Raw genomic sequence first — 13,825 nt, 5'->3', positions numbered from 1 at the left:
GGACACTCCACAACTCTGAATACACGCGAATATAATGGATGACATGAAAGCAGATGATATCAAATGAATCAAAGATTAAATATCTCAAGAGGAACACTTAACTTCTCCCCAAGCTTCTTTTCATTCTACTGCTCTTTATTTTCGATGAATATTCCTAATGTGTATTTTCATGTGGGAGAAAAAACGGTGCTTGTGGTCCAACGCCAGTCCACATTTTATGTGTCTTGTTGAAGAGACATTTTTCTCCAGATGGTTACGGATGATATTTTCCTCATTTATTTTTTATAATTAAGTCAACATTATATTCTTTACTGTCATAATATGATTTTCTGTTGTTTGTTTTTGATTTTTTAATTTACTTTTGGATTCTGCTCTAAAATGTTCTCGCATTTCATTGGTCGATTTCAATCCGTACGCCATTTTGCCGCCATTTCATGTCGTTCACCATGTCAGAAAGCGATAATATGAGTTCTCCTGAAAAGGATGAGGTGAAATTTTACTCTTGTTGTTTGCGTATTATTCTTTTGTTTTATGCAGACCATTGATCTGTTAAGTTTCAGGTCATGTACCCGGGGGAGTTCTGAAATATTTGCGTTTAAAAGTGGTCTTCCGTAAGGGATGTCTTACTTGAGACAGAGATGTCAGTCCATTGTTTACTTTCCAGGATTTTGCGTGATCACCATGGGCAGGAATGTTAATACTTTTACGTTTTGAGTAAACTCATCAAAGCAAATTGGTGCAAATATTAGATTTTCTGTGTGTGTATGTTAAGGGAGAGGGAGTACAACCAAACTGGTACACGTCGCCTCGTGTCTGCAGCCTCGCTGTCTCTTCGCAGGTTGAGGCTGTATCATTGTATGACGCGTAGCATTGCGCAATTGTTCGTTTAGGCAAAAGCTGTCGTTGGAGAACTTAACCCAGACTGTAATCTTTGCTGCAAAATATTTGTTCGTTAGGCGATTTCATTTAAAATTGATGTGGCTTGGCCAGAATTACTTCCCCTGATGTACCAAATTCATGTTGGGTTTTTCAGAAATCGGCTGTTGTGAGAAAAAGCCAGGGTCTCGCCAAACTTTCACTTGGAAAGAATTGCATTGTGGCTGATAAATTGAAATGTTCCTCAAAGTTGGGTTTCATTTCATACACTGATAACAGAAGTTTTAGAACTGCTACAGTTAATTATATTATACTTATAGATTTACTCCAGAGGTTCTGTGGAGAGCATCATCATTGGTGCTTGGGCAACAAAAAAATAGGTGTGGTTAAGGTAACATAGCCAAAAAAAATAGGGTAGGAAGGTAGGCAATCACTTTTTTTTTAACTTTTTTTTTCTAATATGTACAAATTAAACCTACTTGACAGGGAAATAAGTGTGCAACTCGAGCGCTTTCGCTTTCATTGCGTTTTCTGCACTCGTTTTTTTTGTTTGTTTTTTTTACAAAATAATGTAATAAAAAGTTATAGGGTCGGCCCCTAAAAATAGGGTAGGTCGGGTTACCGTAACCACACCTATTTTTTTTTAGGCCCTTTTTAAATGTATACCGCAGTGTGTTTGTAGTTTTCACTTTTCCTGTTGTTTAAAGACAATTACTCATTGTACATGTGCAGATGGAGATAGTCTCAGAAAATGGAGACAACAAAGTAGCTGGCCAAAAAGAGAGCGGAGCAGATTCACCTGCAAAGACGAAAGTGGAATCGCCCACGAAGACAAAAGTGGAATCACCCACAAAGACGAAAGTGGAGTTACCTACAAAGACGAAAGTGGAGTCACCAGCAAAAAAAGAGAAACCCAAAAAGCAAGAGGAGGAAGATGAAGAAGACGAGGAAGAACCTCCATGTACGTAAATAGCATATTGATAGTGATGGCGCTAGTATTTTTTCAAACCGGTACCCAAACTTTTATGATGCAAACAGTCCAGAAAAAAAACCGGTAGGCTGGTCATTGGAACCATTAAGAGTCCAACTCAGAGTACTGGTTTTATTGTTCTACCAGCAAAAACAAACCGGTTCTAAAAATCAACCGGTAGGTCATACTGGCAGCCAATTTTGTTCCGGTATTTTCTCTGAATCTAAAACGCAACAAACGGCTGCGAGTCACACAAACTGAGCGGTGGCGGTTGAACGTTCAAAGAAATCTGGCGACATGCAGGACGTTCGTCTTGTACGAGAACCACGTTCTGCGGGACACACTTCCCAGTTATATTTTTTTTTAATTTCAAAACTTCGAGTTGTACTGATCTTGTCTTGATGAAAAAATAATTCTTTTATGATTTAAGAATGTTTGTGTAACAAGCTGTCGATTTATTATTTAGATTTTAAAAGTTTGGTCTAGCGCCAAAACGCGCCGCCCGATTGTCTGATCCGACAATCGGGCTCGCCATGCAAAAATAAATTCTTTCAAAATTGCTCGCTCTTTACATAGGGCACGTAGGATGTTCTCAAGGGGTGAGTGTTCAAACGAAAGGGTGTTTGTACTGTGTGTAAAAGGCTGACAGTGTCTGTGATGGTTTACGGAAGGCTTACTGTGCCTTTAAAATGGGGTAATTTTTCAGAGGTTGTGAACAGAAAGTCTGAGAAAACAAGGTCTTAAAAAGGAGGGAGTCTTAAATGAAGGGACCTAAAAGGGGGGTTACTCTGTCCTGGGAATTGAACCATCTTCCCCTTTGTTGTTACACACCCATCTTTCTGTGCAGTGGGCCTGTTGGAGAGGCCCGTTATTCTGACATCGGGCAAGAGGGAGAAGAAGAAAGTCGAGCGTCTCTCAATGACCATCACATTGCCAAACTCGGAGAAAAAGAAGGTGGACATCCCAGACGGAAAGGGGACAAAACTGGGAGATTGTCCAAGAGGTACTGTTGTTTCCTTGATTTTTAGGGTTGGAATGACCGGTGTCTTCCTGACATATCAAATGCAGTCATTATGCTTAGTTTAAGGCCCAAAAAAAAAAAAGGTCTGTTTACGGTAACCCGACCGACCCTAGTTTTTAGGCCCGACCCTAATCTTTTTTTTGGATCGTCTGAAGAAAAAAAAACGCATCCAAAATAGAGCTGTTTGCGCTCAAACAGCAGACGACAGAAGGGAGGTAAGCTCAAAGTACTGTTTATAGTTATGTTGGGCAAAAACAGGGATTGATGAGAAGAAATGAACTGTAAAACAACATAGAGAGGGGGGGGGGAAAAAATGGGGGAAAAAAGCCGACCTACCGACCCTATTTTTTCACCTTATGTTACCGTAAACAGACCTTTTTTTTTTTTTTTTTGGCCTAAGCTTGTTTTGACTGGTTGCTTTCTGAGTGTGTGAGTATGCATACTTACAAAGAACAGATAATGACTAGCTGGATGAATGTCCGTCCGTCGTCGTCCCCCCCCCCCCCCCCCCCCCCCCCCCCCCCCCCCCTCCAGAAGTAGCAGGTGAAGGAAGGTATATTGTGAAGTCGACCTGAACCAGGTACAATGATTTAATTTTTAATTTTGTTGGTTCATGGATCTTTTGGGGGTACCTTTTCTTTCACATGACTGTTCCTGTTTGCTTGTTCTTAACCCGATCAGTTGGTGCTGTGGCTTAATTAATAATTGTGTGCATGATGATTTCTTCTTTCAATTTCAGTGGAGTTCAAATTGGTCCAGACCAAGGCTGCAGACTTGAAGACGCTTCATCGAATCCTTTTCAACAGAGTAGGAGGTGTAAGTTTTGTGCTACTGTTTGATAAGGCATAGATAGAATGTTTGTTTTGGGTAACGTCTCCAACAAAAGTAGTGTTGGTAGGTAGTCTTTTTTTACATTTTTAAAATTTTTAGTTGACATAATAATATGAAAACGTCGAAGCCGCCATTGCAACTGTCACTTGTGATGTCGAGTTCAAAGGAGCTTACTTCCCTTAGTCTCAGTAATGAGTATGGTTCGTAAAATTTGCCCAAATTTTTTTGGAGAAAGGGGGGGGGGGGGGAGTTTTAGGGTTGGCGGGAAAAAATAGTCTGTCGTAACCAACATTTTTTTGTGTGCCTAAGGTAGCTGCTGGCCGACTCTTTTCATAATATACGAATTATGATTTTGCTTGAAAATGTATTCATTCCTAAAGATTCTGTGATCACAACAAGCAAAGTTTTATTTCAACTTCTTAAAAATGTCAACATCTAAACTATTTTGGGAAAATCCTGTGTTTTTATATTTAGTCCAAGTTTTGACTAAATATTTTAACATCGAGGGGGAATCGAAACGAGGGTCGTGGTGTATGTGCGTGTGTGTAGAGCGATTCAGACTAAACTACTGGACCGATCTTTATGAAATTTGACATGAGAGTTCCTGGGTATGAAATCCCCATACATTTTTTTTCATTTTTTTGATAAATGTCTTTGATGACGTCATATCCGGCTTTTCGTGAAAGTTGAGGCGGCACTGTCACGCCCTCATTTTTCAACCAAATTGGTTGAAATTTTGGTCAAGTAATCTTCGACGAAGCCCGGGGTTTGGTATTGCATTTCAGCTTGGTGGCTTAAAAATTAATTAATGACTTTGGTCATTAAAAATCGGAAAATTGTAAAAAAAAAAAAAAAAAAATTTATAAAACGATCCAAATTTACGTTTATCTTATTCTCCATCATTTGCTGATTCCAAAAACATATAAATATGTTGTATTCGGATTAAAAACAAGCTCTGAAAATTAAATATATAAAAATTATTATCAAAATTAAATTGTCCAAATCAATTTAAAAACACTTTCATCTTATTCCTTGTCGGTTCCTGATTCCAAAAACATATAGATATGATATGTTTGGATTAAAAACACGCTCAGAAAGTTAAAACAAAGAGAGGTACAGAAAAGCGTGCTATCCTTCTTAGCGCAACTACTACCCCGCTCTTCTTGTCAATTTCACTGCCTTTGCCATGAGCGGTGGACTGACGATGCTACGAGCATACGGTCTTGCTGAAAAATGGCAGCTACTTGACTAAATATTGTATTTTCGCCTTACGCGACTTGTTTTTTTTACATTTCAGCATCTTTAAAGATAATGGTGTGCGCAGATGCATAACACTTGATAGGATTGGCTTAATCCTTACACAGAGACAAAGCTCACTTTAAGAATACGTGCACTTGGACACTGCTAGTACTTTTTTTTTTTCAAAAGAAACATTTTAAAAAGTATTGTGCAGTGGTAATTGCTTTTGTCTTCTTTACAGAATACTGAAGTGAAAAAGAACATCCGGCAGTTCAGTGGGTTCACCTTTGCCAAGGGGGACAAGGAGTTTGACAAGCGAATGACGGCATTGAACAAGTATGTTATTCGTTTTATTTGTTGTATGTGTGTGAGGTGATTTTTTTTTTTGGGGGGGGGGGGGGTGTAACTCTTCATAAACTCTTTTGTGCTTGTCAACAAAAGCAAGGAGTTCTTGTTTTTTTTAGCCTGTCACACGGACAGTTACAGAAAACTTACACATTGCCATTTAGTTGGGGCACTATTTGTTGCATAATTAACTTGTGTCAAAATTCATTTCGTTAAGAAGTTGACGGTGGTCTGTTAATGTTACATGAATGGAGCGTCTCCCCTCTCCTCACATCCGCCCGACAACTTTCCCAGTCAAGGGACTAATTGTGATGATGTAGCCTCTGCCGAATTTCATCATTCCCAGCTTTGTCTTCATAACATGTGTGGATGCCTGGGAAAAAAAGGAGTTGAGCAACTCCTCTTGTTTTTCAAGGCATTGTGTAATGGCCCGTACACACCTTACCTGGGGGGAAAAGGAGTTGTTTCCCTTGCCGAAAAATGTTTTCTATCAAGTTAATTTGCTGTAAACTCAGCAACATAAAGTGGTGCGAATGTGAGCATAAATCTTCTTGGAATGGTGAAAAGTGCTGCAAATGTGAGCATAAATCTTCTTGGATGTATGAAAAGTGGTGCAAATGTGAGCATTTATTTTGGAGTGGTGCAAATGTGACCATCAATCTTCTTGGAATGGTGAAAAGTGGTGCAAATGTAAGCATAAATCTTTTGTGCAGGATGACGTTACCGGGCCTGAAGCTAATCTGCGAGGTCCTGGACGTGGAAAGAAAAGGAACTAAGCATGACATCGTGGAACGTATCATGGACTTTCTGCTAAAACCTTCAAGCTCGGGTCTCACAGTCCAGCAGAAAAAGAAAAGTGAGTGCTGGTTATCAGTGGAATAATAATAATGTAATTAAAATAATGACAGCTTATATGATAGATTAATTTCGGGGGAAAAAACTCTGGTTTGTATGGGTTGTGAAAGATTGAATTCTCTTGCTTGTATGAAGGCAAGCTTTCCCATGTATCATCATTATGCCATTGCCAGTCACTAGCAAGGGGTGTGTCTTGCCACATGCTCTTTGTTCATGTGTGGAGACAGACCCCTTGCTTGTGACTGGCCCGTCGCGATATAACCTCCGTGGTTGAAAACGACGTTAAACACCAAATAAAGAAAGAAAGAAAGAAAGCTTGTGACTGGCCTATAATGTCACATGGGAAAGCTTGCCTCAAATAAAGCAATTATTTCCAAATATCGTCTATTTGTTGTTCACTATTTAGTTTCAAGGCAAGCCGTGTCTTCTTCTTCGTTCATGGGCTGAAACTCCCACGTTCACCCAAACTCCCACGTTCACCCATGTTTTTGCACGAGTGTGTTTTCAATTTTACGTGTACGATCGTTTTTACCCCGCCATTCAGGCAGCCATGCGCCGCTTTCAAGGGAACCATACTGGGTATTTTCGTGTTTCTATAACCCATCCAACTCTGACATGGATTACAGGATCTTTTCTGTGTGCACTTGGTCTTGTGCTTGCGTGTACACACAAAGGGGAATAAGGCACTAGCAGGTCTACTCATGAGTTGACCTGGGAGATCGGAAAAATCTTCACCCTTAACCCACCAGGCAACCGCGGCCGGGATTTGAACTCACAACCTTCCGATTAGGAGGCCGATATCTTATCCACTAGGCCACTTCCCCCCTCGCAAGCAGTGTGAAAGAATGAATAAGTTTCTGTGGGTTAAAAATTAAAATTGCAGTTGTTTTCAGGGAGGTCCAAGGGTGATGGCGAGAAAGGCACCCTTAAGAGAAAGAGGACATCAAAAAAAAAAGAGAAGAAGTCACCAGCCAACAAAGACGTAGTGTCGGACATCTCCGACTCTGACGATGACGACGACAACAAAGAAGAGGAGGAGGAGGAGGAGGAGGAAGACAAGAAGGAAGTAAAGAAGGAAGCAAAGAAAGCAGCAAAGTCTGACTCTGAAGAGGAGGAGGAGGAAGAAGAGGAGGAAGAAGAGGAGGAGGCGGTATGCTTTTTTAAACGTTTTGTGTGAAAAAGAACTGACTTCATACTGATAGAGTGGTTTAGTAATGTTTGAAAACAGGCAGGCAAATTGAGAGAAATGTATAATTAATTATTTCTGTGTACAACGGAAGAGTTGTGAGGGAGAGGAAAGTGCTAAGAAGTAACTGCAGTGGAGATATAAGTACTAGTAGAACGAAGTTGAAAACAGATTCAATCAATTGAGACTATTGAGTATTCTTTCAAGACTGCAGTGTTAAAAAAAAAGGTATTTTAAATGTCTGCAACAGCCTTGTGTAAATAACTGAGCAAAGGTCATGCCTTAAATTTATCTGCTTTAAATACTAAAATTCCATCTTGCGATTGGATGTTCCTTGCATGAGAGACCATTGCTGATGGGTTCATAACCAACAAGCAGTCACAACGCTCAAATTCATTGTAAGCAAGCATACGCTTTTTGCCGAGGCAGATTGTTGATCCGCACTTTTAAAGTTCAAAAATCACTGTCATCCTTTCTATAAATATCTTTAAACAAAAGTTCAATTGTGAGTGTTCTGACTTACAATTATATTGTAGAAAATATTGAACGCTCTGTTCTCTGCAGCTACCACAGCATGGCATGCGATGCAATCGCAGCTTGATCCGCTTTGGAATGAAGTGTTGTTACAGTGAGCTAGTCATAGTTACATGGCTATGTGAGATTGTCTCATTCAGAAGTTGTACAGTTGTGAACTCAAACCCCTAAGATGCTAAACAGTTTCATGTGCCTTTAACAATAGTAATATACCAGTTGAAGGATCATTTAACATTTTCATCTTAACATGTTTATTTGTTCACAGCCTCCAAAGAAGAAGGCCAAAGTTGAGAAAAAAGCACCAGCGAAGAAAGCACCGGCCAAGAAACAGAATGGAAAGCAGGTTAAAGCGGCCAAGACAGAAAAGAAAGAGTCCAAAAAGAAAAGTAAGTCCAAGGGCTGAGAGAGAGCCTTATTTTGTGAAACAGAATCATTTGTTGTCATTTTTTAAATATTTATTTACTGAACATTTTGATCAGTTCAGGTGAAACCTTATAATTACCAGACCTGGGAACCCAAACAATTTCGCCGTATTTTGTACGCCTTTTGTCTAAAATACGATCAGCAGACCTGGGAACCCATAAGATTTCGCCGTATTTTGTACGCCTTTTGTCTAAAATACGATCAGCAGACCTGGGAACCCATAAGATTTCGCCGTATTTTGTACGCCTTTTGTCTAAAATACGATCAGTACGGTTGGTTGAAAAAAATTACAATGAGAAAAATTTCTAGACTACTTTTCTTCACATGCGCATTTCTGTCTATTGACTGGGGCACTGTATATAACTATTGACTGGGGCACTGTATATAACTATTGACTGGGGCACTGTATATAACTATTGACTGGGGCACTGTATATAACTATTGACTGGGGCACTGTATATAACTATTGACTGGGGCACTGTATATAACTATTGACTGGGGCACTGTATATAACTATTGACTGGGGCACTGTATATAACTATTGACTGGGGCACTGTATGTAACTATTGACTGGGGCACTGTATATAACTATTGACTGGGGCACTGTATATAACTATTGACTGGGGCACTGTATATAACTATTGACTGGGGCACTGTATATAACTATTGACTGGGGCACTGTATATAACTATTGACTGGGGCACTGTATATAACTATTGACTGGGGCACTGTATATAACTATTGACTGGGGCACTGTATATAACTATTGACTGGGGCACTGTATATAACTATTGACTGGGGCACTGTATATAACTATTGACTGGGGCACTGTATATAACTATTGACTGGGGCACTGTATATAACTATTGACTGGGGCACTGTATATTTTAATGCTTAAAAATAACTCTTGCTCGGAATTTGGTCAATGATTACAGCTTTTGTCATTAAACATTGAAAGAAGCATATGTTTTAAATGTATTGGTAAACATAATTAACTGTACAACGGACGCGTGGGAAGCATGTTTGAACCATCAATGTTCAAATGTTGTGTGGAGTACGCTCATTTTTCTGAAGATACGCCAGGTTTGTTTGAGAATACTCCAAGTACAAAACAGGGGTTCCCAGGTCTGAATTACAGAAAACATTCACTATTGGTACTTTTGGGTTTTTTATGTCTGGAAAATGGAGAGCTGCAAAATATTAAAACAAAACAAAAACATGAGTGGACTTGCTGATGGCTTTATTGCAATATTTCACATTGCCTTCTGTTCTTCTATCCAGGTTCAGTTTCAGACTCGGATGACAGTGATTCAGAGGACGAACCTCTTGTACCAAAGAAGGAAGACCCCCCAAGTGTAAGTTCTATCTCCCATCTCACACATTCAATGTTTGTTCCTTCTCCTCTTCCTCACCCTCCTCCCCCAACCCCCCCCCTCTCTCTCTCTCTCTCCGATAATTCTATGGTGTTTTTTTTGTCACGCACACACACACACACACACACAAAAGCCAAATCATAAACAATTCGTAAAGATAGTATTCTAACAAATAATCTGTACGAATCCTGTTAATGTTTGTATGTTTTCTGTTGTGTGCAGAATTCTGTTTTGAAGGACTTCATCAAGAAGATTTTAGAGGGTGCCAACTTGGAGGAGGTCACGATGAAGACGGTTGTGAAGCAGGTAACGTGGATTGTAACTTTACCCTTGTCATTTGTAGTGCTGTGGTTCTCATGATGGCTATGAAGTTTGCTCAGCAAAGGAGCCTGGTAGCTCAGTTGGTAGAGCGCTGGACTGGTGATCAAGGATCACGGGTTCAAATCCAGTCAACGGTATCCATGTCCCAGCCTCGTGTCCCAACGCTGGCATGTAAAAGACCTCAGTCATTCAGCCGTAAGTGTAGGTGGCTGATTAAACCTATAAAAACCCACACTGTAGTGCTTTTTAGCGCCACTCTTGTTCCTGCTAGCTTTCCACTGGGAGGAAGCCACCTGAATTTTCCAGCAGTGGAAGGATAAGTAATGAAATAAGAACAAGATAAAATGTTTGAAGTGGTACTTTTTGGGTGGTTAGTAAGAATAATATTTGAGAAGTATGAAAATGGATGGAAAGGGGGGGAGGGGGTTGGGGATGCTTTCTGTATTTTTGTTGTTGTTGCCGGTTCTTTCTTCAGAGCAGCTATACCTGTGTTGGTCTGCCTGCAGTATTGTGTCTATGCAAGGGTCAACATGATGTGTTTGTGTCTATGCAAGGGTCAACATGATGTGTTTGTGTCTATGCAAGGGTCAACATGATGTGTTTGTGCTGAAGATTCATAATGGTTTCATTAGATATATACCACAACCTCAATTTTGTACGCTTTTCTTCAGGTGTACGAAAAATACCCCAGCTTCGATCTGACGGATAGGAAAGACTTTATCAAGACAACAGTAAGGGAGGTGAGTGGTCATCCAGGTGCTCATTCTGCCTGCTGTCTTGTGCTTCACACTGCCTTTGTTCTGCTGTCTTGTGCTTCACACTGCCTTTGTTCTGCTGTCTTGTGCTTCACACTGCCTTTGTTTGTTCAAAAATCAGCTGCTGAGGAGCAGATCCATAGACTTGAAAGGGCAGTTATGTTCATCGACAGAACGGCTGAAGTTTGTTTCGTGCACAGGGATATCCCAGGAAAGTTACTGAAAACGATGAATTTTGTTGTTCTCTTGTCTTCAGTGTAAATCCAAGAATGTATTGCTTGTTGGATGTTACATGTTCTGCCGTTGTATTTGATGATTTACATTTCGTCTGTTCTTGTCATTGAGTATGACAATGGGATTGAAATGAGTTTACAATGCCACCCTTCAAATCTTGTTGCAACTTCACACGCATACCTTGTTGTGTTGCAGATCATCTCCTGAGAGCGAGAAAAGATTGGAGCAGACGTGGAGTTGTTTCCACACTCTTAATGGCAGCAGCAAGATTTTGATGTTGAGTTTCTCCCTGCGGGTTGTCAGGGAGACTGCGTGCAATGAGTCGAATGCTCTCCCTTCCCTCGCCATGCCGTCACCTTTATCACTCAGTCACCGTTGTTCTTTGCTTCACTGCTCGGTGCTAGGTGATACCAGAGATACCATAAAAGAGAGATGATTCTTTCGAGCCTGAAAGTGATGCTGTCTCAATATACCTAATATTTCACATCAGACATCTTGGTCACATAGTACAGGTGCAAAAGATGGGACATGCTTGAAGCATGTGATACCAGGGCCAAGCTGGTCAAGACCGCATATTGCAACAATGCATGTATCACAATTTGATGCTTTCAAGTCCCTCGGTTGTGCTAAAACTACGATTTCTGCAAAATGTTGATGCTTTGATATCTTTTTTACAGTATATCTGGCGCTACTGCCATTTCTGCACACATTTGATGATTCGAAGTCCCTTGAGTTTGCTAACACTACAACTTCTGGATTCCAATTCCATAGTATGGCCACCAAGACAGAGTGATCTCTTTTTTACAGTATCTCTGGTGCTACGCTCCGTAGCTGTGGGCTCTGGAGAGCAAGGGGAAGATGATTGAAGTTGTGTTTGCTGGTGTGGTGCTGATGATTGTGGCTGGTGGGTAACTGTGGATGATGCTTGGAGTGAGAGTGCTGCACACATTGTTGGTTAGCTTTCTTCTAAAAGACTTGATTTGCAAGGAATACACTAAAAGTAAATGGATAAATTTGTTTATTCTAGAAATGCCATCTGGCTTTGGAAGTTTGCTAGTTCTCCATCTCCCACTAAGGTAGTGCTAATCTGAAGGGCGTTATTGTAATATAACTGAGAATAACGATGACCAGGTAATCAAAATCTATTTTTTTAGATTTTTAAAACTGCAGAAGAAAATGATATAAGACTGTCCTTTCTAATTTCTGGTAATCGTCTACAGTTTGCATTAGGTTTCACAAAAGAAGATGAGTGCAAATCTGTCAGTTCAGAATCAACATTTAGTCAGTGTCTTTAGCTGGTAAAACTGGAGAAGTAGGGTTTGCTTTTATGGTTAGTTGTTTGGGTTTTTTTTTGTTGGGGGGGGGGGGGGGGGGTCTTCTCTGTTGTTCATGCTCTTTCGACCTCCACCATCTGGTAGAAGTAGCGACTCATTGGTTAGGAGGGGGGGGGGGGTTGTTTTTCAATGAGAATAGAGTTTCTGAAAATAACTTTGTCAGGGGTTTTGTGGGCTGTGGGAGAGTTGCCCCGCTTGAAACTGTGGCAAGCACACATGGCGGTATTGAAAAGAGCTCTGACAAGTGGCAGTGTTCCTTTGATATGCTTTCTGTAGGCACAACTGTGATGCGTCATCACATATCTCTGCTAATCAATGCTTGCCTCAGCTTCAAGTGACGTAAGCCCATCCACCGCAATATGACATGTCTGAATATCTATTTCACACAAAATATAAATGTCGTTTCGTCCTGTGTGAATGAAGCTTGGTACAAGGCATAGGAGTGTAAATGCAGAACTCAAAATGAAAATGTAGAAAATTGAATACTGGCGTGAGCGTTTGTTGAATGTAGTTGCTATTGATCCGCAAGCCTGTGTATATTTTGTTCATATAGGGGCAAGTGTGTTTGAAACTCTGTTTTTAAATATGCTCATGTTCTTAATTTTCACTATCACGTTTTATATTTTTGAATTGGTGGTTGAACTACATTGATCAAAGAGGTGAAATTACTGGAAAACCCATAATTCTTTAGTCACTGCCATACTTTTTATTGCTATCACAAATGAATAACTGGTCTGCCTGTGTGTGAATGGTTTCATGACCGTGTCAGTCACCCTGAGTGAATGTTTTCATCATCGCGTCAGCTGTTGGGTTACTTTGGAAAACTACATTTGTGCCTCTGATGGTGACGTCTTGGAAACTTATTTCAACTTAAAAATGAATGATTTCATGATGATGATACTGTCTGTACTTCACAGCATTAACACAAACATGCAGATATCAGAAGGCTTGTTATAACATTTTAATATATTTCTGCATAATGAATTCAGATTTAAGCAGCCGGTCTAGAAATGGTAATGCTTCTTTAGGATCATAAAAGAAAAATGTTTGTGTGGAATTGTTAGGAAAGGCACATTAGCAGCATGGGTTTCTATGAAACAAGAAATGTTGGCTATGCTATTTTATTACTTGTTGCAGTGAAGTCCTTGATGAATGAATTTTTTTTTTAATATCTTAATTGTACATGTCATGTAGAAATACAAATAAAATAAAGTTTGAATTTTAAATTTTCAGATTTTGTTGAGTGTTTTCCTCTTTTTTTCTCTCTCTCTAAACTCCATATTAATGTTTTTTATTTCAATTTTGACTTCTTAAGCATATTGGTGTTAGTATGATTTGATGGCGGTGTTTGTTTTGTTAGTTCCACAGGAGCTTGTATCCAATTGCCGGTCAATCATTATTTACTCCTTATTCCATACAGTCTCCTTACTACTACTATTTACTAATAAATAGTAGTAGTAAGGGTAAGCATGCAGCAGTAAGTAATAAGCATGCAGGAGTAAATAATTATCGACCGGTGGTTGGATAC

The 13,825-nt window shown here is 39.9% G+C and overlaps 1 protein-coding gene across 1 annotated transcript; it reads left to right on the top strand.

The window, feature by feature from the left end:
* The first annotated feature begins 405 nt into the window (after positions 1-405).
* On the top strand, positions 406-13,529 carry LOC138966050 (protein DEK-like). The gene is made up of 12 exons (XM_070338140.1): positions 406-488; positions 1,609-1,837; positions 2,694-2,849; positions 3,607-3,683; positions 5,179-5,273; positions 5,996-6,138; positions 7,031-7,287; positions 8,123-8,243; positions 9,562-9,635; positions 9,876-9,959; positions 10,646-10,714; positions 11,159-13,529. Exons 1-12 carry the CDS (start codon positions 435-437, stop codon positions 11,168-11,170), a joined length of 1,371 nt encoding a protein of 456 aa, XP_070194241.1. The 5' UTR covers positions 406-434; the 3' UTR covers positions 11,171-13,529.
* Positions 13,530-13,825: the final 296 nt, after the last annotated feature.

Source organism: Littorina saxatilis, linkage group LG5, assembly GCF_037325665.1.
Source record: "Littorina saxatilis isolate snail1 linkage group LG5, US_GU_Lsax_2.0, whole genome shotgun sequence".
In the NCBI taxonomy this organism is placed as follows: domain Eukaryota; kingdom Metazoa; phylum Mollusca; class Gastropoda; order Littorinimorpha; family Littorinidae; genus Littorina; species Littorina saxatilis.
This window is presented reverse-complemented; position numbering and strand designations above follow the sequence as displayed.

Excerpts from the sequence above, each read along its gene's own strand:
- LOC138966050 (XM_070338140.1), top strand. The coding sequence starts at position 435 with ATGTCGTTCACCATGTCAGAAAGCGATAATATGAGTTCTCCTGAAAAG. Across the intron at positions 2,850-3,606 it reads ACTGGGAGATTGTCCAAGAG|TGGAGTTCAAATTGGTCCAG; the intron begins GTACTGTTGTTT and ends TTTCAATTTCAG. Across the intron at positions 8,244-9,561 it reads GAAAGAGTCCAAAAAGAAAA|GTTCAGTTTCAGACTCGGAT; the intron begins GTAAGTCCAAGG and ends TCTTCTATCCAG.